General features: G+C 44.1%; 1 protein-coding gene across 1 annotated transcript in view; it reads right to left on the bottom strand.

Annotated features, from left to right (window-relative positions):
• Nucleotides 1-39: 39 nt before the first annotated feature.
• The window catches only part of MAML2 (mastermind like transcriptional coactivator 2), a 205,531-nt gene continuing 178,062 nt past the window's right edge, over nucleotides 40-27,508 (bottom strand). The window contains exons 3-5 of the mRNA XM_084200866.1: nucleotides 9,237-9,440; nucleotides 7,112-7,223; nucleotides 40-1,340 (exon numbers count right to left, since the gene is read on the bottom strand). Coding sequence (XP_084056992.1) covers nucleotides 358-1,340; nucleotides 7,112-7,223; nucleotides 9,237-9,440 — 1,299 coding nt within the window. The 3' untranslated portion in view covers nucleotides 40-357. The remainder of the gene's footprint in view (nucleotides 1,341-7,111; nucleotides 7,224-9,236; nucleotides 9,441-27,508) is intronic.

Raw genomic sequence — 27,508 nt, 5'->3', positions numbered from 1 at the left:
ATGATGTTCCACAGCCCATACCACTATCTGGTGCTTCCATGTGTGGGAAGCTGAACACGTTTTTTCCCTGGAGCCCCTCTGAGAAGAACCAATGAGTTTGCAATGGGCTGGGCACAGGTCTGGGGAACAGACCCTTCACATGTTTTCACTCCTTTGTGGCAGGCAGGAATATCATTTACACTGTCACTTCAGTTTTGTTCCTAGAGCTACTCTTCAAACAGGGCAGTTGCTCTATGTTGTATTTTAAAGGACAGCCCAGTCACTGGAGTGTAAATTAATGAAGCAGGTTGTTGGCATCTAAAGAGAAAGCTAATGTCCTTACTGCCTCTTCATCTGGTTCCCTCTTGGTACTGTCACTTATGAGTGGTTCCCTAAAATTTCATCGAGGTTGATGTCTTTCATCCAGTCATCATTACCAGGTTCTGTTTTCAGTAAAGAATCTATAAAATCCGAGTCACTGTTGAGTGCAGGTCCTATACTGTCCCCTTGCTGGTTCAGAAAGTCAAACGCTAGGTCACTACCATGCTCACTTCCTTGGTAAGCCCGGGAGGTTTGGTTGGTAGTTGTGAAACCGGTTGATGGCAGAGATGACGGCGGTGTCATACTTGTTCCTGGCTGATTCAAGGCAGGCACAGTCTGTCCTCTCAGCTGATTGGGTCTTATGCTGAGCCCTCGTAGTGAGCCAGCAGATTGTCCATTTAGAGTCTGGTGCATTTGGTTTAGAGGGGGTCTCATTTGGACTCCTGCCGTTAACTGGTTAGGAGGCGCCAATGCGCGCTGAGGAAAATGCTGGTTGCCTACGTTGCGCTGCAAAGACTGGTTGGGATATGGAGTGCCGGTGGGGAAACGGACCCCTGCAGGTTTCAGTGCATCCTGCTGCTTCCCTGCAGCCTCTTGTGGGGCCCAGTTCTGGGCATTGGCAGTAGCTGTGATCATCACGTTGGCCGGCCGTTGAGCAGGGATACCTGTCGCTCCATGGGTCAAGCCTGGCCTTATTTGCTGAGAGTTGACCACTGACCCCGTCCCAAAAGCTGCCCCGTTGTTCCCCTGTGTCATGGTTTGCTGTCGGGACACCATGGGGTTATTCTGACTGGGCAGAACTTGATTTTGGTTTCTGTGTGGCTGCATTTGGTTCATTCCTGAAGTCACATTGTATGTGCTTGGTTGGTTGCAAGGAAGGTTCCCGTAGCAGCCCAAACTCCGAGCAGCAGGAACAGAAGGCATTCGGGTCCCAGCAGGGGTGGACATGAGGCTGGAGTTCTGGGGCATGATGCTGTGAGTTGAAATTGGGTTGGATAAGGACATGTTGTTGGAACTCATGCTCACAGCTGGTGAACCACCTGGAAAGGAGAAAACAGAAGTGTTACAACAAGCGTGGGTGCATCAATATGTGGTGTCATTCAAATACCAACAGCTCAAAAATCCAGATTTCTACGAGCAGAGTTTCTTGAAGGAGACACTTTGCTCTTAAGAGGACTTACATGAACTTGCTCAAGGCCTTGAAGATGCCTATCATCCAAAGGGTGGTTTGGTCTATACTGAGCCACCTGTGGGTTTTTCATCCCTTCAGAGGAGAGCACGTGAGCCAAAACTGATGCTCATTGTAAGAGAAATATTGGAGCAAGGGAAGGACAGACAGAACCACTCGGCAGGAGAGAAGACTTTCCTGCCTTCCTTTACAGAAGCACTAGACACATCAGACAGGATAAAGCCTCTCTAAGTGATCAGAGATCAAGAACTTTTCCTTACAGGAAAAGGGCATGGCTCATCCTGGCTCCCTCTTGAGACAATGGGGAGACTGAGGCACTTTCATCAGGTTTCTTTTCCACCTTTCTTAGACACCTACAGCAGCAGTATCCATCCTTTTTTGGGAATGCCTGTCCCAGATGACAGCAGGAGCCAAGCCTGTATCTCACACATTTGCAACCGTATGCTGGGACAGGAACTCAGTCCAGTCTGTGACGTGCCTGTCCTCCCACGTGGTGGCTGAGCAGGCATGGAGACATGATCCGGTGCTGTGCCTGGAGAGCCCCACACATGCCTTTTCTAAACTCTCTTCCCAGCTGGGCTATGGCTATTAGCCCCTGCAGAAACAGACTAGCCAGTGAGGGAGCCCCTGCAGAAACAGACTAGCCAGTGAGTGTGCCAGCGCTTCCTGCACCTGAACATCCCCTTTTGTGCATCAGAAAACTACAAGTTATGAGTTGGCAGGAATTTATCACTCCTGGCTGATTCTGCCCAACAGAGGATTTTCATGTACTTAATATCTATCAATGGACGACAAGAAGAGAGGATTTTCTGGCCTTCAGTCACAAAACCTCGACACAAGCTCACTTCTTTGGCTACATTGCCATAGTTTGAGGCCACAGTAGGTAATTTATGGTCATTTATACTATGAAGGCTGAGTGCTTATCCAGTGCAAGATTGAATTAATCCCTGAGAGACTGGTTGAAAAAGACCAACCACTTTTTAAACTCAGCCGGTGTAGATGGCACTGTGGAGAACCCTTTCTGCACACAATCAGCTGCTCCACATTGCCATTCCCTTTGCTACTGTTGCTTCCAGCACAAACCCCACAAAAAGCACAGCTCAAAGAAATCAGGTTCAAGGCAAATGAAAGTAGATGTTTCTTCACACAATGTGTGGGTCAGCCGAGGAAATCTGTGCCACATGGCACAGTAAAAGCTAAATTCTCACACCTCTTTGGGTGGCCCCCAAAGTGTGAGAAAAGCTGTCAAATGAGCTTGCTACCAAGGTACCACTGCATTTCAGGAATCCTCTGAGCCTTTCCCAGAGGAGGAACGAGGAGATTTGCTATTTCATAGGGTGCAACTAATAGCAATTTTTGGGCATGAGACATTGCCTTGGTTTGATCCTTTGTACATATGGCAAATCCAGATGGAATTTGACAAACTTCAGCTTCATCACCAAATCTTATTATATATTGGTCTGTGTGACTAATTTTATTAGTTGGTCCATCATAAATCCCTTCCTACTCACAGTGCTTCAAGACTGTGTCAGGCTTGCAGCATTCTCCAAATACTTCAGTCTCAGTACGTGGCATGTTTTCCAGTCCTTTGGTCCTTTGGAGGTCCTTTCTGAACTTGACAGTTTTTGATGTTGATCTCAGAGCTGTACATCATAGCTGGTCACAGCAAAAACTTTTGCACATCTCCAATGTGGATGTAAAGTGAGCTCTATTTCTCCAGTTCAGCATCATCTCGGACAATGTTTGCCTATCCAGTTTCAATCACATGGCCTGCTCACAGTGATATCTGGAGACCTGTCAGCCATTTCCTTTTGAGCTATGTTAATTTTGTGCCACTCAGGTTTCTTAACCAAAATAGGCAGTAAGAAGTCAGATGCTTTAAGGGACAAAACCTGAACAACTATTGCCTTTAAGGTGTGGTTTCATTGAAAGAGATATCATGCAAGCTTGGAAAGATTCTTCTAACATCAGCCCATGTTGCTTGAAATTAATTACATCTTCCCCTTCCTAAATTCTTTATTTATTGGACTGTACCTGCTCCCCAGTAGTTTTGCTGAGCTCTGCATTAGGCTACTAGGGCTGCAAGCACCTACTTAGTCTTTTCATTTTTATCATGGCATTACCAGTCTCCCTTGGTGTTTCAAGGCCAAAAAGAAGGTGACACTAAGAATTTGGAGAACCTCTCAGCCAGCTCTTTTAAAACTCTTTTAGACAAATCATGGGCATACATATTTAAAAAGTCTATGTTTAGGAACAGCTATTTAATATACTGTTCCTGTTGAAATTTTACCATAATGATGTTCAGCTCCCACAGTCTGGAACCAAAGAAAAAATTGTATATTTCTGCTTTTTCTGCATTATTTTTATACATAGGCTATTTCCATTTAGTAATGGATGTAAAGGATTCCTTTTTTTCCTTAAGGACTTAAAAAATAACCCTTCCCAAATGATTACTAACACTGAGTGTGACGCCACAACCAGAGTGCTTGTTTCAAATCAATATAAACATAGATACCTAAATTAAGAAGATCCCCCTAGCCTGGAAGGCAGCCTGTTCCACAAACAGGCTCCAAGTGGGACCTGTAGAGGGTCTAATTATCCTAAGAATTGTGTTGTCCTAACTGAAGCACCTAAATTCAGTCCCTGAGCTGGGCAGCCCCTGGGACAGGATATGGTATGGGGAATCCACCTGGTTTTAGCCCAACAGGGACAATCACATTCCCACAATCAGTGCTCAGCTGGCAACCACATGATTAGCCCCATCTTCGGCTCTGCTGGTGGGTTGTGCTTTTTTGGAACTACTGTAACATCTTCTATGAAGACAGGCTGAGAGAGTTGGGGTTATTAAACTGAGAGAAGAGAGGGCTCTGAGGTGATCTAGTACTTTCCAGTACCTGAAGGTGGCTACAAGAGGGAGAGAGAGAGACTTTTTACAAGGGTATGCAGTGACAGGACAAGGGGGAATGACTTTAAATTGGGACAGGATAGGTTTAAATTAGACATAGGGAAGAAATTTACTCAAGGGTGGTGAAACACTGGACTAGTGAAAGAGTTGTGAATGCCCCAACCCTGAAAGTATGCAAGGCCAGGTTGGATGGGACTCTGACTAACCTGGTCTAGTGACAGGTGTCCCTGCCCATGGCAGAAGGTTTGGAACTAGATGATCTTTAAAGTCCCTTCCAACCCAAACCTTTTTGTGATACTGTGATTTTTCTTTTGCAGGGATGATAGGGATGGGTCCCTGATTTTTGCTCCTGTGAGCCCATATTAAAGAGGAGGAATGGTACAGAATTCAGTGGCATTTCAAGAGATGATTCTCTCCCTCCAGCTGAACTACAAGTTTGTAGAGTCACTTCATTACCACTGGGATGAAGCCCCTCCTGGGGTGACCCTGCCAGCTGTTGAGCAGACCTCAGGGCTACCATCACACTGCTCCTGCAAATGCTACACTTTTTTAAGAACACAAGTGTTTGGGAAGGGGTTGTACTTATTGCCAAAAGACAAAGCTTCCTCTTTCTTTGTTTTGCTATTTTTATGCTTTTATTTTTAACGCAAGTATTTTCCATTCTTATTTCTTCCAGATGGGAAGAAATGCCTTCCCCAGAAGCACTGTGTACAGCAGCTGGGCACCCCAGGCTACAGCAATTTGGAGAAACAGCTTCCCTACCCAATTCACCTGCTCCTTTCTTGGGGGTTTCTTGCCATGGCATGGTACTGCGGGGAAAAGTATAGAGAAATAAAACACTCCAAATACAACCAAGTTCCTCCAGCCTGTGCAATTTTATTTAGCTTTTTGCTTCTTCTTCCCTGATCTGAGCAAAGCTATTCCCAGAAAAAGGGAACAGTTTCCCTACTGTTACTCCCTTATGCAAGAGTTTCCTAATCACTCCCTCTGGTAGCTTCGCTGGAAGCTCCCAGCGCAGCCCTTTCTCCCAGGCTCGCCTGAAAGGCCGCTGTCCTCCTGGGGCTCACTCAGCAGGGACTTGAGATTTGAATGGACAAGTGCTGCCATTCCCACATGTTTCAAACCGAGGAAATGCGACTCCAAATACCACAAGACTGGCAGAGAGTCCATCAGATTAACAACAGCAAGAGCCGCCACATAACAACGGTGATCTACTCACTTCGGAGCCTTTCACACATGTGGCTGCACTCCCTTCCATTTTCTCTCTCAGGCTAGAAATGGATTGTTTTTAAGTAAAAGCCAAGAGTCTCAGTTAATCATTTGGTTCCAGGAACAAACCTTTAAACAATACACCAAATCACAAGATTTCTCAGCAAAATGCTGGAGTTGCCAAAGCATTTATTTTGGGACTACAGGAGGTACCAAGCCAGCGAGCAGGGCCCTCACCATGGGCTATTACCCTGGGATGCTTGAGCCAGTTTACTGGAGAAGATTTATGCCCAGGTCCACTAGAAAGCAGCAGTTTCCAGCAGCAGTTTCCAGGCTGCAGCAAGCTTATCACTGCTAGAATTTGTAAGCAGAGCAAAGGAGTGCATGAATGCTGCTTGAGCAGCCCAACCCGGCCCATCCCTGCATAGCCAGCAGATTGGGCAGAGGGGTGGCATGTGAGTAAGCTGCACTTCAGAGCTCATTAAAATTGTAATAGAAGCTGAAAATGTTGTGCTACAAAGGACAGGTAAGAAGGAAAGACTCAGATCACTGACTGAATCTGCAGAGCCAACAGTTATGGAAAAACAAAACCAAAAAAAATCCTCTTCTTTTTCTTTAGCATGTTGCATACAAAAATATACTAGAAGGCAAAGAATTCTTTTTATACTTACATGCACAGACACTTTTGCAGTATAGAAAACATCTTTTGGTCCCATCTGCTGCATTTCCCCCACCTCCTCTCTCCTCATCATTTTTTCCTTACTCTGCCTTTGCTCTCTGCGTGGCTTTCAGCCAATCAGCAAGGTGAACAGTATGAAAAGCCAAACAAACAATCCTGTGCTCCCATAACTAGACTCTCCCAGGAGGTCAGGGCACATGAGCTGAAACTAAGGACTTGTCTTGAAATGTTGGGCATTTCCTGCCTTGGGCAGTTCTGGCAGAAAGCAAGGGCTTTTACTGTACTGTTTGACTGATCTGTTGAAATGCTACTTGTAGAGCAGCACTAAGGCCATGGCCTATTAAACCCAAAAGTACCACCCATGATAGTGCCGTGTGGGGTACTTAAAAACCTGTGTGAGGATCCTCACGCTGTACATGAACTGCCATTTGAGGGGAGGGATGGTTCTCGTCTCAGTCTCTGAACCGAGAGGCACCACATATGTGAGAGAAGCATCTGAACATAGTGAGGTTGCATAGTCAAGAGGACATCTCTGCATCAGGTATTTGGGAAGACAGTGCTAATGGGAAGGGTACCAACTCCTCCTTCCCCATGCCTGAGAGAGGCAGTATCAGCCTGGATGAAGCACCAGATCATACACCAGCACTTCTCAGTGGTGCAGGACAGTGAGGTAAATAGCACAGGAGGGCACAGCCGCCACCCATTGCCTCTGCGGTGATGGAAGCAGATATCCAGAAAATCATGCCCCAGTCATCCCATGCATGTACGGCTCTTCCAGCTGGAAGGAAGGCAGAAAGGAAAGAGTTGCTTTGAGCCCATGGGTACTTACCAGGATATTGGTTTGCTTGTTGCATGTTGACCACATTCCTTCTTTGGTCTTTATAATCTGGTGGTGGTCTTGTCAAGTGTCTGTTTAGTTGGTCTTGTGGAGTTATTTTCTCCTAGAGGATTAGAGTAGAAGTACATTAATTTGCTTTTCTTTATGCTTTCCTGGCTCTGTGTTTTGCCAATCTCTTTCTTTTCTCAGTTGTGCACAAAGCTGAAGTATTCCTTCCTTTCACCCTGTCTGGTCCACAGGACAGTCACTCGTGAAACTCTGCCATGACCTACTGAAGTCTACATGGAAATATCTTTGCTGTTTGCATTGTGTTTGAGTCTGATTCAACTTTCTTCTCAGTCTCTCAGAACAATGTCCATGTCTGCACTGCAGTACAAAGTGTATTCTAATTTCAGCTTGTCATCCCCATCCACAGACATGCCCTCCCTCACTCTGTCATCCTGCACTGGAGGGGTGACCACAAAACCCAGTAAAATCCTTCCCTTTTGCTTCCCCCAGCTCTCCTCAGTAAGGATACCAGCAGGACATCTGGTTTAGGACTTGGACAAGGACAAGGATGGTGCTGGGCTGGCTGTTTTCATGCCACTCAGCATTGCCCTGTGCCTCCCTGTATGAGGTGCTGTCTTTCCTCTTACATTGGAAATACAAGAACTGGGGCAAGGACAGCAAGGAAAGATTGCAGGAAAAAAATATTAGCTGGGTAGATTTTTTTCTTTTGAGCTTGCAGGGAAATGTCTCTGGTGAGAGGGCCAAGTCCTTGAACTGAAATCTGACTAACTGCCCTATGCTCATAAAGATCAGGAAAGAGCAGGCACCAGAGTCAATGCCAAATTTCTCATCAGCATCAGTGTGATTTGATGCCTCCAGAGTGCTCCTGCTCACCCATGAGACATGGTTCCTAGGGATAAGTGCCCCCATGGCAGGAAATTGTGAGTTTGGTGCACATGTGCCTTTACTGGACAGCTGCTGGGACAGCATCACACCTCTTCTGCAATGTGCACAGGTTTTGTGCTCAGCTGCCAGAATGGCAAACCAGCTTGTCAGTGTGAAAGAGTCAGGCCCTGGCTGATGATGTAATCCATTGGAGTAATTAGGGATAATCTGCCTGAAAACAGCATATGGACCTTCTAGTGAAAATTTAGTATTTTTTTCTCCCAGGAGCACTTAAAAACACTGGGAGAAGAGCCCATCTTGTGTTATTTAGGGTATTTCCACAATTCATGATGGGAGGGGTCTGATTAAGATTTGTAAGATTTGTTTATATCCTGCTCAACCTCGATCCTTGTGGAGAAGACAGACTCCCATGAAATCCCTGCAATTCATGTAAAAACTGTAGGCAAGCTTTATGTGTATTTCTATGTACACAATACAAAAGCAAAGCCAAGCTGATTAAATTTCCATTTTATTTAAGATAAGCTATTTGAGCAATTAAGTTTTTGCTCTGCTAAAAATTCTGACAGAAAACTGCAGCACAGAGAGCTGACTTTGAACTTCTTTTTTCTTCTGCATGAATCGAAAAGTCAAGAAATATTTCCTTTATAGAATCCCCCATGTCTCCTAAAATGACCAGAAACTCCCAAATAGTCTATCAGATACCAAAGGAATGAGAACTGGCTGCAGATACCTAGAAATGCAAAAATAAAACTAGAGAAAGTAGCACTCATATGCAATCCCAGCCAAGCACACAAACTTGTGTTGAACCCCAAAATCAAGGTACCTGATCCTTGTTCACACACAGGTATTTTACACTATGCTGCCTGGGTGACAGCTCCTGGAAGTAAACTTTCCTCTGAGGTGGAAGCAGCATAGCAGTGCAACTTGGTTTATCTTGCAAAGAAAACCACTGACAATATTCATTGTCTCAAAACCAAGCATATGCCTGGACTGTTCCTGTGATGAAACTGCAGTAGCTTAGAAACTTGTTTCATACAGATTGAAGAAGGTTTCAAAAGGCTTAGAAAAGCGCTGAAAAATACAAGGCGCACTCTTGAAGTTCCAGGCATTGCCAAAACAACCTTGAAGTTTTAGGGGGGCTTTCTTCTCCCTGTCTTAGCTTTCTTTTCTATTGTTTTTATGACAATATTTTCCATGTAAAATAAGAAATTAGTAAACTTACAGCTTCTGCCAACATCTGCTGCTGTAGAAGGAGTTGTTTTTGCTCCATCATTTGCCGTTGCAGAGCCTGTTTCTTTTCCATCAGCTGCTGATTCAACAATGATTGCTGGGATGAGTTCATGTAACCACTTCCAGTGTTTGGATTTGAGCAAGAACTGGAGCTTGGAGTGGGGCCAGCTCCCTGGCCTACCACAGAGTGTTGTTCCTGAAACAGAAGAAAAGGCTCGTGAAGGATGAAAATAATAACAAGCGTCAAGAAAAGGAAATAATAATTTTTATGTAATTAGCTGAAGCTCAGGACACAGCCCACAGACTCTCAGGACAAGTGACCAATAGGCTACGACAAAGTAAGAAGAGGATTGAGTAACTTCATCTCTCAGGAAAGACTCTGAAAATGTGCTAGGTGGTTCCAGTGGAAAACCTCAATATTGTACCAGGAGCTTGGGAAATGTTAACAGAAGTAACAGAGCTGTCCTGGGGATCTTTCAGGAAACGTGCATCGGGCTGTACAGCACTTTGTTTGACCACAAGGGAACAAACTCAGTGTCTGCTGGTTCCTACCATCTGGTGAACAGCAGGGAGAAGCTGCAGACTTATTGGTAGAAGTGGCATCTATTCTTAGAAAATACAGAGGTGGGAAGTTAATACTTCACAGTGGGGTGAATGGTGCTGCTTTCATTCCTCCCGTCATCTCCCTGACAAGAGCAATCTCTGAGAGACTGCTAATTGAATCCCATTAGCAACATGATTAAATAGGCTTAGAGTGTATCAACTTCCTCAGTAAAATAAATGTGTAACTGGGAAGGATCTTGAAAAGTCTCTCTGGTCTTTGTGAGGGACCTAGATCTGCTTCCTGTTCCCAGTGTGCAGCTCCATAATGGAGTGATGTCAAAAAGTCCTCTTAGAGGGCAGTGGGGAAGGAACATGAGGACTCAGACATGCTCATACAAGATAGAGAATGTACATGGGATGACAGTATGCTGCTCCTTTTCTCTTGGCCATTATTTCCCTTGGGAGCAATGTGTTTTTTGTCTGCTTGCTCCAGCAGTGTTTGGTACTTGGGCCTTTACCAAATGTAGCTTTCTCAGTACACACACAAAAATACTCAGCCTATGTTGGATCACTTGATACCCACGTATTTCTTAGCCACACAGCTACAAAGAAAATGGGATACACTGAAGAGGTCACAACAGTCAAGAGACACATCCATTCTCTGACCCCACTTGGTTGCAATTCACCATAACAACCAACCACGTAACTCTGTATAACCTAAGAGGCAGCAGCATTTTCACCTTGCAACACAAGACCCCACAGCAGGAGTCTGATGCTCCCTGTTGTGCAGGGAGGTGTACACTCTCTCGAGGTGTAGAGCCAGGATCTGGGCTGCTATCCTAGTAAAGCTCTGCTCCATGGCCATTGTCCCCTAGAGCATTTGGGCAAACACGGGCTGACCAACACTGAAACAAGGATTGGTCGTACGTACCCTGCCCATGCCCTGAAGACCCCAGAGCACTGATGTTTAGCGCTTTGCAAACTCCAGGAAAGCTCATTCCTGCGCCTTAGCTTTTGCATGCCTCCCCTCCCCAGTAACACACTCAGTACAGACTAATCCCACTTATCTTTCTACCATCTGGCATGGAAGAAGCACAATGATTGTTATGGGTATTTCTATTTTAAAATAACTCCATGGCTTCTAGATGGGGCCACATGAGTGTGTAGCTAGTTAGATAAAGTATTTGAAGACTGTTACTGAAATAAAAACCTTGACTTTCTTCTGGAGCCACCTGCAGCCCCCAAGGCAGTGTTACAAACCCACCCTTCAAATTTATTGGGCTCTTACACAATTATATCCTGCACACTTTCTTTCAGTTCCAGAAGGAATCTAGGATTGCTCGGCACTGCCACATTTTTCAGCCCTTATGTTAGCTGCAAGAGAGAAAATACCTCCTCTCAACAGACCCGCTTGCCAAGTTGTTGCGCAAACTTTTTTGTCTTTCCTAAAATATTTTGAAAAGAAAAATATGTTACAATAAATTGGCTTTGACTTCTATATTCAAATGACAACTCTAGCTTGAACCCAGCCACATGTTCCATCCATTAATAGAATTCATCTGTTGTGTTTTTGCACAGATAGTGCAGGCTCCCCCGAATGTGCTTTCAGTCCTACGTAAAAAAACCAACAAAGCCTAAGTTTTTCTTTCCCTCATTCCCTACCAGCCCATATAAGCAGTGGGGGGGATTTTGTCTTAAGATAAACTGTGTAGTGTTCATTCACAGTATCTATCAAAGAAAGCTCTTCTGTAATAGCCATTGGCACAAAACACCAGCTGCTTGGCAAACAGACCCTGAGAAAACAGTGTAAATCATCAACTTGGAGCCAGGTTGGGGTTTTTTTTTGCATTTGGTCCTTTCTCTGCTGTTCATGAAATGTCAGTGTGAGCCTATGAATCTACGATGTGTTACTTCTCCTGCCTGCTGATCTTCCCCTTGCAATGGGAGAAGGAAGAACAGTTTCCTAATAAATCAGGAGACTAGCTGCACAGCAGTTTGACCCCTCATGAACCGGTGCTATCGAGCCCTGCTCTCACCCTGCGCTTCCATCACTGCAAATCAGACAGCAGAAGGGCTCCACTGCTGTCAGGGACATGGGGCTCTGCCCCTGTGCAGGACAAAGTGAGCCTTCTGACACCCCTGAGGTTTGGGTGGCGTTAGCCAGCTTCTGTTAAACTGTTTCATCCGGCTCTAAGCCCCCCTTTACTGCAGCAGCTTTACTACAACTCCACACATCTAGAGCTGCTGGTTTTTAATATCATTCCTGGGTTCCCATGCTGCAGTTCATGTGGTTTAAGGTTAGAAAGCCCTGACCAAAGAAAATCTGGAGTGGGACATGCCTGTCCCCTTGCCCAGGGGCACCTCTACCCAGCAGGCTGCAGAGGCAGCCCAGCATCCCTCCAGCTGGGGAGCCCCGAGTGCTTGCCTGCACGGTGTCACCACATTGTTTCCCTGCATGAGGAAGGTAACCTGTCCTCTTTGCCCCCAAGGAGGCAACATGATGGGGAGCACACCCCTGCAGCCAGCCAGGTGGCAGGGACAGGCTGGAAGCGTCACACCCCCAACAGGCACAAACTGGGTTTACCCCCAGTTTCTGCCTCACTTGTTGGCACAGCTCATGCATGTTCCACATTCCTCCAGCCCTGAAAATGACCTGCAGCCCTTTTAGGGCCATCCCTGGTCCCAGATGGGGCTGGGTTAGTGTTCACAAACCACAACAAAAATCCATATGCCCTTCCAGAGCTGAAGCTTCAGCATGGTGATGCTCGACATACAAAGCGGATGTGTTGCAGCACACTATCTGATGTTACAGTGCCATATAAAACCTATGAGATGCAGAAAGGCAGACAGTGAGAATTCATCAGAGCTGGTAGCACAACTGCAGTTTTGTCCATAAGCATCACAAAGAACATTACGTTCAAATGTTTAAATTAGCAGTAAAACAAAGCATTTAAGACCAAGTTTGCCCTTCACAATCCCTGCTGCAGCTGATTTGTGTTCATACAAATGAAGGGATGTCTTGGCTTCTAACACATATATGAACTTCTAAAAAAAGACATTTCTTTTTTGCCCTTTTTCCTCTCCTCTCCTCTCCTCTCCTCTCCTCTCCTCTCCTCTCCTCTCCTCTCCTCTCCTCTCCTCTCCTCTCCTCTCCTCTCCTCTCCTCTCCTCTCCTCTCCTCTCCTCTCCTCTCCTCTCCTCAGAGAGCTTGTCAGGAGCTCTGAAAGCCTTTTGCAAACTTATGTCTCAGCGTTCTTAGTTCTCAAGTGGTTTAAGGACAGTTGGCTAGGAAAGGACATGTAAACCTTTCCCCTCTTTCTCCTGGAAATGCTTTGAATTGATGAATAATTTTGATGGGACAGAAGGGAAACAATGGTCAATTTTCTACAAAACCACAATTCCCGCAGAGGCTGTTTGCTTCCCAGCCAGGAGCCCTGACATCTGTGCCACAAGATGAGCTTCTGCTTCTTGCAGATTTTTCCCTCAAAAGGAGATGGGGAATTGTTCCACCTTTCTGTTCCTCTGTGGGGCAACTCATTCTGTGCCCTGCATCAGATTGGGAGTGACAGCTCCGACTTTTGCTCTTCTCTTGCATCAGTTCTGGCTTAAAGAAACAAAAAATTAAAAGAAGAAAGGAAAAGTCTTCAGATCCATTTATGGTAGTCTGCTCAGTGACAGATGCCTGCCTTACAAAAAGCTGCTTCCAGGGGAAAGGTTGTGCAAAGTCATGTTCATCTGGTGACTGAACCTATGCATGATGTCCTCACTCATAAGCAGTTTGTGTTAATTGGCATCAGGGGCTTGTGCAGCTCTTCGCTGCAGGCTTAGAGTGAGGATGGTGAAGGAAAAGGCTCCTCTGTGGATTTCTTCAAGGGAAAGAAGTGAGCTTCTCAGGAGCTTTCTGGTTTGACTGTAAACACCACCCTGGACAACTGAGCACTTGGAAAAGGAGAAGGAGGAAGAGGGACAAGAGAAGGATGAGGAGGAGGAGAAGGATGAGGAGGAGAAGGGGAATGGTTCAATCAAGTTCTGCAGTATTTCAGAGTAATGCAAGGCCGGCAGCAAAGCCCTGTAAGCCCCTTACGTGAGCCTCCACAGCCCCAGCTGGCATGCTCCTTTTCACAGGCACAAACTGAGGCTCTCCTGAAGCTGCTGGGCCAAGCACTTAGGCTTATTGAGAAGAGCTGGTCTGACTCATGCAACTTCAGGAAGCCAAGCACAGGGTGCTTTGCTGAACAGCCAATCTTAGTACCTGCCAGCCCTCTTCTGAGCCCCCTCTTTTTTGCTGAAGCAGATACACCCCTTTCTGCTAAATACTGGGCTTTTCATGGTTGTCTTAACTCTAAGCACTGCCTGCTTGTTTCCTTGCCTCAGACAAGAAAACAAAACTCCAGCAGAACCACAGCAGAGTGCCTGTCAAATAAGAACTCTTTCAGCTCTAGTGAAAAAGCTGGAGCTTTCATATTTTTAGAAATAACTCCCACTCTTGACTGGAGTGCAGAGGGCTGCTTTCTATGCCACTGTATACTATGAGAGGACCAAAAAGTTCCTGAGGTTAAACTCATCTGCAGCAGCTGAGGATATGATCTGTGTATAAGGAAATAAGACAGACTGGGGAGAAACACAGCCAAGCAGATTCTCCCTTGCCTTACTGCTTTTTCAGCTTGATGGGAGTGGAAAACAGTATCTTTCTGAGCAACTCAAACTCATTCAACCTTTTTTCATATCTGGAATACATAGCATAAAAGTGAGTCTCCTTGAAGTTTCGGTCTCTAACAAAAAACTTAGAGCAGATTCTCTCTAAACTGCCTGCTGCAGCTCTCCCTTCACTATACAGAGAGATGGGGCTGTATAATTAGGCTTCAGATGTTTAATTTAGACAACTGAATTAGGAACCCAGATTAGATGATAGGAGCATTCCCTTACACTCCTCATCTTGGATGCTTCTAGTCACACTGGAGTAAGATGCCGGGAAGAGTGAGTGTGAACACCCTATGATTTGTGAAGCAAAAGTGAATGACTTTCTAAGGGTGTTGTATAGAGTGATCTAAAAACCTCCCAAATGAACCAGGTGGAAGATACTATCATAGGCTGAATTTCCACTAATATCTGTCAGAGAATATTTTTATGCATTCCAGGAAGATTGCTTTTATATGTACAAACAGCATTTGGAAAACCTGAACATTGCAAGGTCCCGAGAGCTGGCTTTGCTGTGTCTAATATCCAAAGATACAGCTGTGTGAAGGCTGCAAAATAGCTCCTTTCAGTAATTTTGGGGAGTGTTTATAAGAAGTTGGCTCAGCCTCATGGGACTATCTCCTAAGTTTTTCTCCTGAGAACATCTGAGCTCTCAGGACAAAAATTGCAGGGCCAACCATGTTTCCAAGGCACATACACAAGGAAACATGGACACTAGCATTGCAATTTCACAAGCCCAGGCTGTCTGCCAGAAATACTTGTGCCTTCATCCAGCCAGGGAAAAGAAGCAAATGCTGTGTCACTCCTTCAACAGACTGAATGGTGGAGCCCAAACAGGAAATGCGGACTAATCCCTTCAGACACTGAAACTGGAACTGCTGCTGACAGCGGGGAGCACACACCTGATTTCTGCATCCTCATGGTGTAATCACCCATTGGAGTGGTATGTTTGGACATCAAGTGATGCAGCAGGTATTCAACATGCCAAGGGATAAGTATTTCAGCAAACCCAACAGCTGCAGCTCTCACTGGAAGATCCAGGGAGTTCAGGCTTTTTAAAAATACATTTTTTTGCATGCTGAAATTTCAGTGCACCCCAGAACTATTTTCAGAAATAAGTAACATTGTGCACAATCCCAAACACAAAAATGAGTGAGCAAATCCCTGAAAGGAGCCAATCCTCACTTTGACAGATAGTTAATTATTTGTACAATTCTTAATAGAAACTTATTATAGCACTTTGCCTGTTCAACTCCAACAGGAAAGCCTCTCATGCCCAAGATCCTTGTGAACATATTTTCAGATCTATTTGTAGCCCAGCCATAATCCCTTGCCAGAGAGCTGCACAGCCCCATAGCCACTAGCAGGCACTCCTAGAACAATGTTCCCAACCCCAACTCCTTAAACTTGGGCAAAGTGGGAGCTGCATCTTGCAGGGTGTAAGGCTCAGATTCAGGCCTTGCACAATGACAGAGCAACAGGCCCAGAAACAGCGCCTCATTACCAGCCCTGTCTGACAATCAAGTCTTTAATGAGAACAAAGGTTGACAGTGATTAATCATTAAGACATTTCTTGTTCCTTGCTGCACGTGTTGAAGGCAGCCTCCTGCCGAGGCAGTCTGGCAGATTTCCTGTCTGCTCTATACCAGGGCCCATGGCTGGACACACAGGGATGTCTTTTCCCAAAGGCAAACACACAGATGAATGTCTTGTCTCCATTTCTGAGCACGGCAAATTCGGAATGCATGTGCATTCTGCAAAAATAATAAACCCTCAGCTGTAAATTTGATTGCTGTATATTCAGGCAAAATGACCTAAAGGAGATTTGTTCATGTCAGAATTTTTCCCAGAGACATCAAGGATGGATTATTAGTGTTTTACCATGTGCACCATGATGAACTTTTAATGTCATCTTCTGGCATACTGTATATATGAAGGTGTCCATTTTAGAAATATTTTGTTTATTTGTAATGAAAATAACATGCATGTGTTGAAAGTTCAACAGAGGAGGTTATTGTGAAACGTCTGCATCAGAAGAGGAATGTTGGCTCCATCAAAGTCAATGGCAAAACTCCAGCTGACTTCAACGGGGTTAGAATTTCCTCCCAGATCTCCATCCAGCCACAGGGGTACAGTGGCACTCTTGGCTTGCAGTGACCTCATCTTACACTTTTTGGACAAAATACCTGGTTCAGAGAGACCACTAGAGAGCCTCTGTTGATGGACTTGTGCAAAGACTATCCCATGCTCTGTATGGAGCTCTGTTTTTGAATGCTTCATGAGCTCTTATTCTGAAATAAGTTTGCCAATGAGCATGAATGATGAAGACTCCTACCTGGTTTTGGACAAAACCAAACACATAGCGATTTGTTCTACTTCAGCATTACAATATGCAACGGCTGCAATATGCAATATCTATACTACAACAAGCCAAGCCCTTTAGTTTATCATCACACAATTGCAGGAAACCAAATGAGGGAGGTTTAAGAAACTGCCCCTCCTGCAGCTGGAACGAGAGCTGGTGTGTGAAGGGACCTGTTTTGCCCAGTAGTACAGGACAAGGTACGTGCATAGTTGCAGGCTCTGTGCTTCCACTAAAGAGTGGTAATTTCCAGCTGAGGCAGTAAAAACTTCCTGAACTGGTTGAATTAGTCACTTGTGATTATCTGTCTGTATCTTTACTATATGTTATCTGTGTATATGTATACTTAATTCACCTAAAAAATGTTCTTGTCTCACTGCCATATGTTTATTATCTTTCACAAAAATTATCTAGCCTGAGGTCGATACAGAAAATTTCAGCCCACTCAGAAAAGCCATAATCAATGGAAACAAGAGTCTTGCAAGGGGAAGTGCCAGGTAATTCAGTAATAGGTGACTCTCATATATACATGTTTATATTTCAACGTTCAGTTTACAAAGCAGTGCTAAGGACACCGGTAGCAGGCTTAGGTATAATGTATCTCTTTTGGCATCTTGCCTTATCCTCATGTTTCCCCATCCCCCCGGCAGAGGCTGTGACAGTCACAGTAAACCAAAGGGTATGTGGGCACTGTACAGGGAGGTGTGCTCCAGAGGTTGCTGTGGAGACCTGGGCTGCTGGGATTCCACGGAGCCAAGTGAATGAAGTATATCATATATGATTCACCCTCCCTGTTAATTGTAGTTTAAACAAATTTGTGTCACTTCTAATTAACAAGCACAAAAAAAAAAAAAAAAAAAAAAAAGAGAGAAAATGATGATATAATATGGAAATTTTTCTCAAGCAATAAAAAAAGCAAAACAAATACCATAAATGCCAATTTTTATGCAGGAGAAGGGAGCAGGCAACCTGAACAAAATATTTAATGAAGAAAGAAAAAATAATTAAACACGCAGAACAATAACAACAGCAGAAAAACCACATCACTGGAGCCAAATAATTCAAATGAGCACAACATGGGTGACATGACTGTCAGACACATACTAAGATCAAAGCTCTCCTGCTGAGAATACACAGCGAGAACATGAGCATCCTTAAACTGGAGCATCCTGGGACCAGCCTTCTAACACCAACAGCTCTGAACTCTGATGGCAAACAATGGCCAACACCGAAAAGCAATGTGTGAAAAATGGCTCTGACCCACGTCTCCCCGCACTGACTGAAGCTGCAGAAGGGACGTGCCTCAGGTGGGACTGGACCTCTTGTTCCCAGTTACCTGTCCCAGTACAATGACTGGTGCTAACCAAAATCAGCATCTGGGGCTGGTAACCAAGTGTCACTGGGCACAGAAGCAGGGAGTGGGACGAAACCAAATGGTTTCCATCTGGGACAGCCCATGGCACTGGTGCAAGTGCACAACGCACGGTTCAACAGAACAGCTTTGCCTGCCCATCTATGCAGTTTAAAATGAGTCCTTATCACACAACCCCAACTGTGGTTTTCCCTCTCCTTCCCTTATAAAAACCACTGTCTTTGTTATAAAACAACATAATTTGATGGGAGTTAATTTGCATGAATTGACCTAAACCTAAGCTCCTGCCATCCCCTCACACTGTCTTGATGAGTGTGATAAAATGGTGCCAGTGGCTGCAGCACCTGGAGGGTTTGACAAATCTACCTATCCCTCATGTCTCTGTGCCAACAGAAGTTTCATTAAAATGTGAAAATACTAGGTTTCCTAAAAAGCACTCCTGGGATTTGACAAATTTTTCATTATGATCTCAAGACATAGGAAGCAATGTGGTTTTCCCAGGAATCCCAGCAGTTCCAAATACTTCTCTGGGTCAGGAAGAGTAAAGTCAGGACCCTGAATTTTAGGAAAGCAAAATTCCAGCCATTCAAAGGGTTAGTCAATAGGACCCCATGATAAACTGCCCTCAGGGACAAGGGAGCACAGCAAAGCTGGCAGGTCTTTAAGAAGGCTTTCCATAGAGTACAAGAGCTCTCAATCCCCAGATGTAAGAAATCAGGAAAGGGAGGCAAGAGACCAACATGGATGAATCAGGATCTGCAGGTCAAATTAAATGGCAGGAAAGAATTGCACAGGTAGTGGAAGCAAGAACAGGGATCCCAGGAAAAGTACAGGAATGGTTCCTAGCTGTGTGGGGATGGGGTCAGGAAGGCCAATGTGGCTGGAGCTGAACTTGGCAAGGGATGCAAAGAGTAACAAGAAGGGCTTGTACAGCTATGTCAGCCAGAAAAAGAAAGATAAGGAAATCTTTACCCCTTCAATGAACATGACTGGCAAACTGCTAAGAATGGATTATGAGATACTCAACAACCTTTTGCCTCAGTTTTCATGGCAATCTCCATTTCCACTTCTAGTTTTAAACTAAAAGAGTGCAGATTCAGTCTAGATATAATGAAGAGATTTTTTTATGAGATTGGTGAATCACTGGAACAGGTTCCCCAGGGAAGCTGTGAATGCCCCAGCCCTGGAAATGTTAACTGTCAGGTTGGGTGGGGCTCTGAGCCCTGAGATCTAGTGGAAAGTGTCCCTCCCATTGCAGGGGAGTTGCACTAGATGATCTTTAAAGGTACCTTCCAACTCAAACAATTTTACGGTACTAAGACTCTTTCTTGGAGGGGTAACAGAGCTAGACAGAGCTCCTCCACTTCTGCTTTCAGCCCTGCAGAGTTTAGCTCTTTGCTTGGCCAGGACCACATCATGGGAATTGCTGCCTCTTTGTCCCTCTGGTAGCATTACCAGGCATGGTGGTTACCTGCTGCAGGAATAAAAGGTTATTTCAAAGGTGATATAGGGCCACCAATGCTGTACAATGGCACAGGCCCTTCAAGGAGCACCTGGCATCTCACTGAGCTCACAGAAAAGTGCAACAGTGTGCTTGGATGTAGTGAGTTGTTTCTTCTGTTCTTTATCTCCAACCTTTAGAAAGCTGAAATGCAGCCAGCTAGAGAGGTCAAAATAGCTCAATTCACCAGGGACCAGTCCTGCCTCGGACAGCATGCCTGGGAGGAATTATCTGAGGAAAGTCTTCCTTAAATCAGATGAAATAAAAAGTGAATTATACTTCTGGCATTTATTTAAGCTATTTACTGCCCAAATCTTGCAGCGTGGGAAAGAATAACAGACTATCCAGAGCCTGCCGTATGCCAGCTATCAGATAACGTGTGACTCCGGAGAATGGGAAGGTTGGTGCCAACAAAAACTTTCCTGGACGACTTCTGCTCATTTTGTATTATTCTTGTGCAAGAGCAGTAAAAACCTGTTTTGCATCCCTGTTTTTAAATAGACTTACTCTCTTATGAAAAAGAACAGGTGGACAGGGTATCACTGTCCTGTTTTCTTTCTCTGAGCAAGGGAAAGCACAAATGCAATTGCCTTTGCCAAATCACTCTCATATTTTGCTGTGGTATTTCCCACATTTGGGATATGGCAAAGGTAAATACCCCAGAGAGCAAGGGGTAGAGGGCTCTGGATAGTCTTTTGTACTCACACTGTCTGCCCTGCCAGACAAGCCCTGGGCTTTGCTGAGGGAGGACACTGTGCTGTCTTCTGGCAATGCTTTGAAGAGACATTGGGAAGATGTAAGTTCTGCCCTCATCTTTACATGGTTGGTCACAGCTACACAGTTAAATAAACACATAAACTAAGAAAAGATCCTGTTCATTGGTATCAGGGGGCCAGGGGCCAGGGTGTATCCTTCTCACTGTCTGGTGGCAGAGCTGAGGTGATAAAAAGTACAGTAAGGAGCTTTCACTGGCATCTGCAATGCCCATTGAGCTGTGTTTGACCAGACAGCTCAGACAAAACAGTGCAATAGAAACACCCAGCTGACCACTTAATTGTGCTTACAAGGAGAGAAAGCAAAAGGGGAAACTAGCTGAACTAAATTAACTACATGAGTTGTACTACATTCTGCAAATAGCTGGTTAGACACCACAGAGGTAAAAAAAAAAAAAAGGAATTGGCTTGGTTTGATTTGAATTCCCTGTAGAGATCATTCCTTTGCAGTCCTGGCAGTTGGACAACAATAGAGGGCAAGGGAGAAGCACTCATTTATTGCAAGCTTGGATTATTTTGGATTTTAGATATTCTAAACCTGCATATTTGCTCTACAGCAAAACTATCTTAATCTGTGACATCCTTTTCCCATCCTAAAAAGCAAAAGTTGGATTAATTCTTGGACCGTTGATGGCACATGTCTCCTTTAACTTAAAAATAAGGTTTAAATGGGATTTACTGGGCTCACTGGTTTGTACCATCTGGCACAGAAAAACATCTTGTCCAATGACTGCTTTGCAGGCTATTCCTGCAAGCAACCATGCTGGTGGGCCACACAAAAGTTTCTGGCAAGTTTTTAGAACTCACAGGCAGGAGAAGCCTACCAGGAGAATATGTGGATTCAAACAACAGAAGAAGACTGACACAAAAGAATTCACATACCTTTGTTAATTAGGAGAAGGGCAAAAATCTTTTGATAGGTCAAGTCCTGGGTTCAGAATATTTAAAATATCATGACAGAAGTTTCATATTGGATAGCAAGGAGTTGTGATATGACATTTGTGGGGCTTGACACCAAAACTCTTGATAAATTGTACAGAGGTTACTAGGGGTCTTGATAAAACATCTCTAAAATATTGTGTCCCTCTTGTTATTACAAATCTAGAAGTGATGGAAAATAATGAGAATTTTAACCAACAACATAAAGTATACCTCAAATGGGTGTTGAAATATGTATGATTATGTAAATTAGATTGCTTGAGCTAGAAAGGGCAGGGTTACATAGTAGTTGGTTGGTGGGTTAAAGAACTCTTTCCACGTACATCTTGTTCTCCAGACAAAAGAGGTGTCAAATTCAGGGAATAACCCCTTGCTAGCAAAGTCTTGCTCTGTAAAAATGCTTCCTTGCTTTTTAATAATGTTAGTTATGCCTCTTGATTTCTGCCCCGCTTCTCTGTAATATTTTTGTGTGACTAATCAGAGTTGAATCTTACAAAAATAAAGTGTTAATTAAGCTTTATCTAATCTCAATCTAATCTGACAGCAGCAACCCCCATCTGCTGCTCTGTTGTGCTCTCCTATTTGGACCACCTACTATACATGGATAATTAGGTGTCGCAACTACTATGGCATCTGAATTCAGGAGAGTGCTGAGTGATTCCGACAGCCATCTTTACAGTGGGCCCAGCAGTCCTTGCTTTCCCAGACATGCAGTGGACAGGACTTACTGTATGATCCCATCTAGGAGCCAGAAAAAGGCTTGTTTCATGCCTTCAGAAAGTTTGGTACCGAATCCAGTCACCAGGGCTCTCCCGGTTGTTCATGGAGTGAAGGCAAATTGCTGTCTCCAGAGGGTTACTGGCCAAGTCTGCCCTCTGAAATGAATGGGATGAGTCTGGAGGTGCCTCTCTTCTCCTGCTGACTGGAGGAGTGTGGGGGGCTAATTTTGGGCATACACTGAAATGAGGCAAGTCTCATCTGATGGTAAGAAATCTGACTAGGAAAGCACATGGACACCAAGTCTGTAGTAACAGAGTTAGGAGCCAAATGCAAATGCATGGGAAAGATCCCACTGGGCTTTGGACCAGGCTCTGTCATACAAACAAGTTAATAAGTGTGGGACATGGAGAGCAACGTGCAGAGAAGTACAAATCCAAACACCCTCATGGTTAGACATATTTACTTCTGGCCTGCACCTCTCAAGTCCTCTGGGGGAATTACTGCAGCCAGTGCTCACCTTGTACACACAGTCATTTTGCAAGGATAAGGGATGATTTAATTTATTCTCCCTTGCTCAATTCAGTTATCTAGTCTTTGTCCACACACACTGCATGACCTGATTTTCCTCTCTGGAGATAAGTCTTCTAAGCTGCTAAAAGCTTGTCTGAAAAGCCAGCTCAGAGGTCAAGTGAGCAGGATTTCATCATTTCACTGGATATCTTAAAGGAGAAAATGAAAACTTTGTGTTACATTGCTAGTCTGACAGCATCAGACATAGTCTAGGTCCAAAGAAATCTTGCAATGCTCACTCCACTGGTGGAAAAAACTTCTTGAAATACCAGTGGTTCCCTAGCCAGGACAGGTATCAGTTTAAATAAATAAAAACAAACAAAATTGAAAAGAAACATTAAATTAATCATAAGGGTCAGGCAGACACCTTGCAATCTAGTGTAAGTAAAGGTCCCAGATAGCCACCAAAAGGACTTTGCCTTTTCTTTGCTCCATGAACTCGGACAGAAATTCATTCTCTGCTGAAACTAGGGGCAAAACTCCCAGCAGCTTAAGTGGGGCCATGGGCTCCCCAAGAGTTTACACAGCTCTGCATGCAGGAAGATATCTGGCTTCTGCAAGGAGCAGATGTTTAAAGGCACAGCACACTGAAAATCTGTGGCATAAATGGCACAATGGATACACAGATAAGCAGACAGCAGCTGATCTATTCCTTCCTAACAAAGAAGGACAGCCCTCTTTACAGCTGAGGGACCTATCAGCATCTTTGATATCATTGTTCTTTGGGGAACTGCTGAATAAAGGGTCTCTGTCTTTTTGAGCATAATTACAACTGATTTTTTTTTCCCTGATAAAGAATGCAGTCATTGAGCCATAATGGCATTATTTGATGACTTAAATTCATCCTCTAATTCCTCCAAAATGGTATAAATTATTGAACAAGTCACTCAACCCCATAAAAGCACTTTAAAAACATTTTGTTCAGCATGATAATGATCAGACAGAATGTAGCAAGAGTTACAGTAAATTAGACTCATGCTCCAAGCTGGCTGCCACTCAATATACTCATAGCTAAATTCTCACCTACTGAGTAAGACACTCTGTCATGGATAAATTAAGACATAGTCAGTTCTAAAGTGTGTTGGCAAGGACCCTTAGTTCCTTCCCATTTTTTACAGAGAACATCCATGTGATTTCTGGAGGTACTATCAGAGAGCTACACAATGTTATGCCTTGGAGAGATACTGTGGTACCTCTGAGCAAGCTCAGAGACAAGGAAAATTAGTTTGGGTAGAGATAATGTTCCCAGAACACCATTTCCAGCATGTAGATTAGCTTCTCAGCTTCTGCCTGAGTTTCTCTGCTGCCAGCCTCAAGTGGTGCCAGAAGTTAACCCTAAGGTGCCCGGAGGTGAACCTCTCTGCTTTGCAAATCACACCCACCATCATCAGAGCAACTCCTGCAGTGTTACTGTGCTGTGAGCGAGCAGATCTACCCCAAATCCAGAATCAACACCAATGAAAGCCTTGCTGTGCAAGGCTGATCATGTCTCATCCTACCTGCCCTTAATGGCAACCATGATGCCCCAGTACAGTGATGCCTCTCAATGCACTGGGATAAAACAGTGGGATCCCCATCTCCACTGATGTCCCTCTGGATCATGTATCATTGGTGATCACAGCAACTGCAAATAAGGCACCTGAAATACTCAGCTGAGGACACGGTTAGACAGTGCTTGTGATCATCCAAAATCTGTTAGTTTTTATTAGTAATATCAGTGTGACAAAACAGTTATTCATGATGCTCCTTAACTCTGCTTGAGTGTTATCACTGACAGTGACAAATAATGCATACCGATAATTACAACAACAGTGCCGTAAATTCTGCATTTCTCTGAATTACTGATAGGAGCTGGCAATTTTACAAAACTGAATTGCCTTCACTAAGTATCAGAATGTGATTCCCTGTACTCCTGTCTAGGAGAGGTGCTGCAATCTTTAGATGTGGCACAGTCATGGACTAGCAGATACTTTTGAACCAGGTCTGTTTTGAGGAATTTGACCCATCTTATGAAACACAGTGTAGGTTTGTTCCTTTGCTGGAATGGAGAGCCAGTGTGCTTGCCAGCCAAGGCAAAGCACTGATTCTGCCCAGTTGCCAATGTATTCTGGGAAATTTCTGCCCACAAGCTAAACTTCATCTTGTTTCTCTTCATTGTAACTGGTGCCTCAGCAGAAACCATGGTCTGACCTACTCTGCTGCTCTTAATTCTGTGCAGAAATCAGTGACACATCCACAACACAGCAAGATCTGGTACAAGTTTCCCCATATGAGTAATAGTGTGTTGCACCAGTTTTCTCCTATCCCAGATTCTATTCTATTCTATTCTATTCTATTCTATTCTATTCTATTCTATTCTATTCTATTCTATTCTATTCTATTCTATTCTATTCTATTCTATATAAATCAGCGTAAGGGCTAGCAAGCAGCTCCAGTTACCTGAGTATCCTGTTTCCAGCAGTAACTGGTAATAAATACCTGGAAACAGAGGGCAAATAGAGTGCTTCTCTCCCTCATATAACTTGTTCATGTCAATCATACCTGCATGCCTTCATCAGGCCCTCCCAGATTTCTCCTGACCACCTTTGCTGCCTTTCTCCGATCATCTTCTAGAGAGAATGGAACTGCACTGCAGCAGTCAAAATGGGAGTGAATTGTGAATCATGGGTTAAAACACTGGGGTAATGATGTTTTGTAGTCTGCTTTCTAGTCCCTTGCCAATATTTTGTACCTGCTATTTGCCTTTCCACTAACTGTTGACCTGATATTTTCAGACAACTACTCATAACAACCCAATATATCTCTGAGCAGTGGCAGTTAAGTCAGAGCTCATGATTGTGTACATAGACACAGGATAGTTTCTTTTAACCATCTCTGTTACTCTGTATTTCTAGACATTAGGCATTTTATAGTCGTTTATTTCACAGGAACCTTTTTTTTTTTTTTATACAGCTGGCTTTTAGTTTTACACTGATTAATTTCTCGTATGAGCAAATTTTTCACTCTGTTACCCCTTTTAATAGATGTATTTGTCTGTTACACATCAAAGATCTTGGCTTTAATCCAAATGATAAAACTCCTTTATTAAGAACCTGACCATTTATTCACACAGTTTTTTTCCTAACTTGATTTGACTGTCTCTTAGCCCATTGATAGTCTGAACTTTTTTAGATAAGAGTCTCCACATTTCTATATTTATATAGCAGCCAAAAGGAAATGGAAGTTCCTTTTAAGCAAGATGGGGAGCAGAAAACAGGTGTATGCTAAAACAGACCCAAAATCCACCCACACCGACTCTTCCAACTAACATTCCTGGCTGTACATTCTCCAGCCAACCAGCAGACCACATCCAAAACACAGGGAAAAGACCCAAGGATCCCAACACCCTATGTTCTGGTACTTAGAAAAGCCAAAACAATCCTATACCCACCGGAATGGCCCTGCAGGGACCTACTGGCTCTGTCCAAGCCCCTCCTCGAGTGACCCTGTCCACGAACCAGCCCTGTGCATACACAACAGTGTAAGTACAAACCTGGTGATGCTGGCTTTCTGCCTACTTGGGGATGCCTGTGCTTGAAAATTCTCAGTTGGCCTTTGAGGACAAATGTCCATAGCTTTTGTATGATTGGAGCAAGACATTTAATTCTCTCTCTCCTCATCTTCTACTTGGAAGCCAACATGTGAGTGCTGACACCATGGACATGATAATCCTAATGCTCGTATCTTGGGGAGAAACAAAGCTATCACCCTTGAATTATTACCTTAAGGTTCCTTATTATCACAGGCATGTTTTAGGAAGAGAGGAAAATAAAAGGATCATAGAGAAATTCCTGCCATCATGACCTTTCCTACAATCTTCTGGGGACCAAACCAAGCACACAGCTGGTGTCTGTGCAGGGAAGACATGGAATGGAGACTGAAGCAGGGTCACTTTCATAAGCTCTGAAAAGGTAAAGACTGACATAGGCTTTTTTCCCTCCGTGGATATATCAGGCTGGAGCACCATTACATTCAGAGGAAGTGGTGAAAAAAGAGATCACAGATTTATAGGAGAAATGGAAAGATTTGGAAGGCAAGCTTCCGCTTCTTGGAGAAATAATCTTTCAAAGAAAGCATGCAGTGATAGTAATAGAAAGGGAAACTTCTTGATTTGTTTTCGAAGACCTCCATGAGGTTTTCCTCAAAATACAGAGTTCCATATTTCAAGGCCACCACAAGACCCATTGTTGTACCAGAGGGCAAGGTCAACCTAACAAACACCTGTGCCAGACATTCCCAGTGTGGAAGTGTGCAGGACCTTTTAAGTGGTTGCCAGACAGCTCATTTAGGAAGATTTGCTAAATGGCCCTATCAAATTCTGTAATCAGGAATGCAAGGCACCAGAACTATACTTTTCTGTGGCTTTTCCTGGAGTTGTGCTGTCCGTAGCTGATGTTTTGACCTGGCAAGGAATAAGCTTTTTCATAATTTCTCTGATATTTTGAGATTCCCATCAATAGTGCTGGGAGAGCAAAGTGTGAATCATATGAAGCAAGAATGGAAAACTGGCTGAGCATCCCCTGGAGAAGACAGAAGTCATCTGATCCACTGTGCTCACCCCTGCTTTCCATCGCCCCCTTGCTATCCCCTCCCCAATTCTCTCTTGCTCGACCCTGTTGAGTTTTGAACATTCTTCACATTTAGATGGGAGAGGATTTGTTCAGTGGGATATTCCCTGAAAACTGGCCTTTGCTAAAGTCCTCTGTGCAACAGCAGCACTCCCCCTTTCTGTAATGACTCAGATGAG

This window comes from Fringilla coelebs, assembly GCF_963513975.1.
Source record: "Fringilla coelebs genome assembly, chromosome: 2".
Lineage (NCBI taxonomy): Eukaryota > Metazoa > Chordata > Aves > Passeriformes > Fringillidae > Fringilla > Fringilla coelebs.
This window is presented reverse-complemented; position numbering and strand designations above follow the sequence as displayed.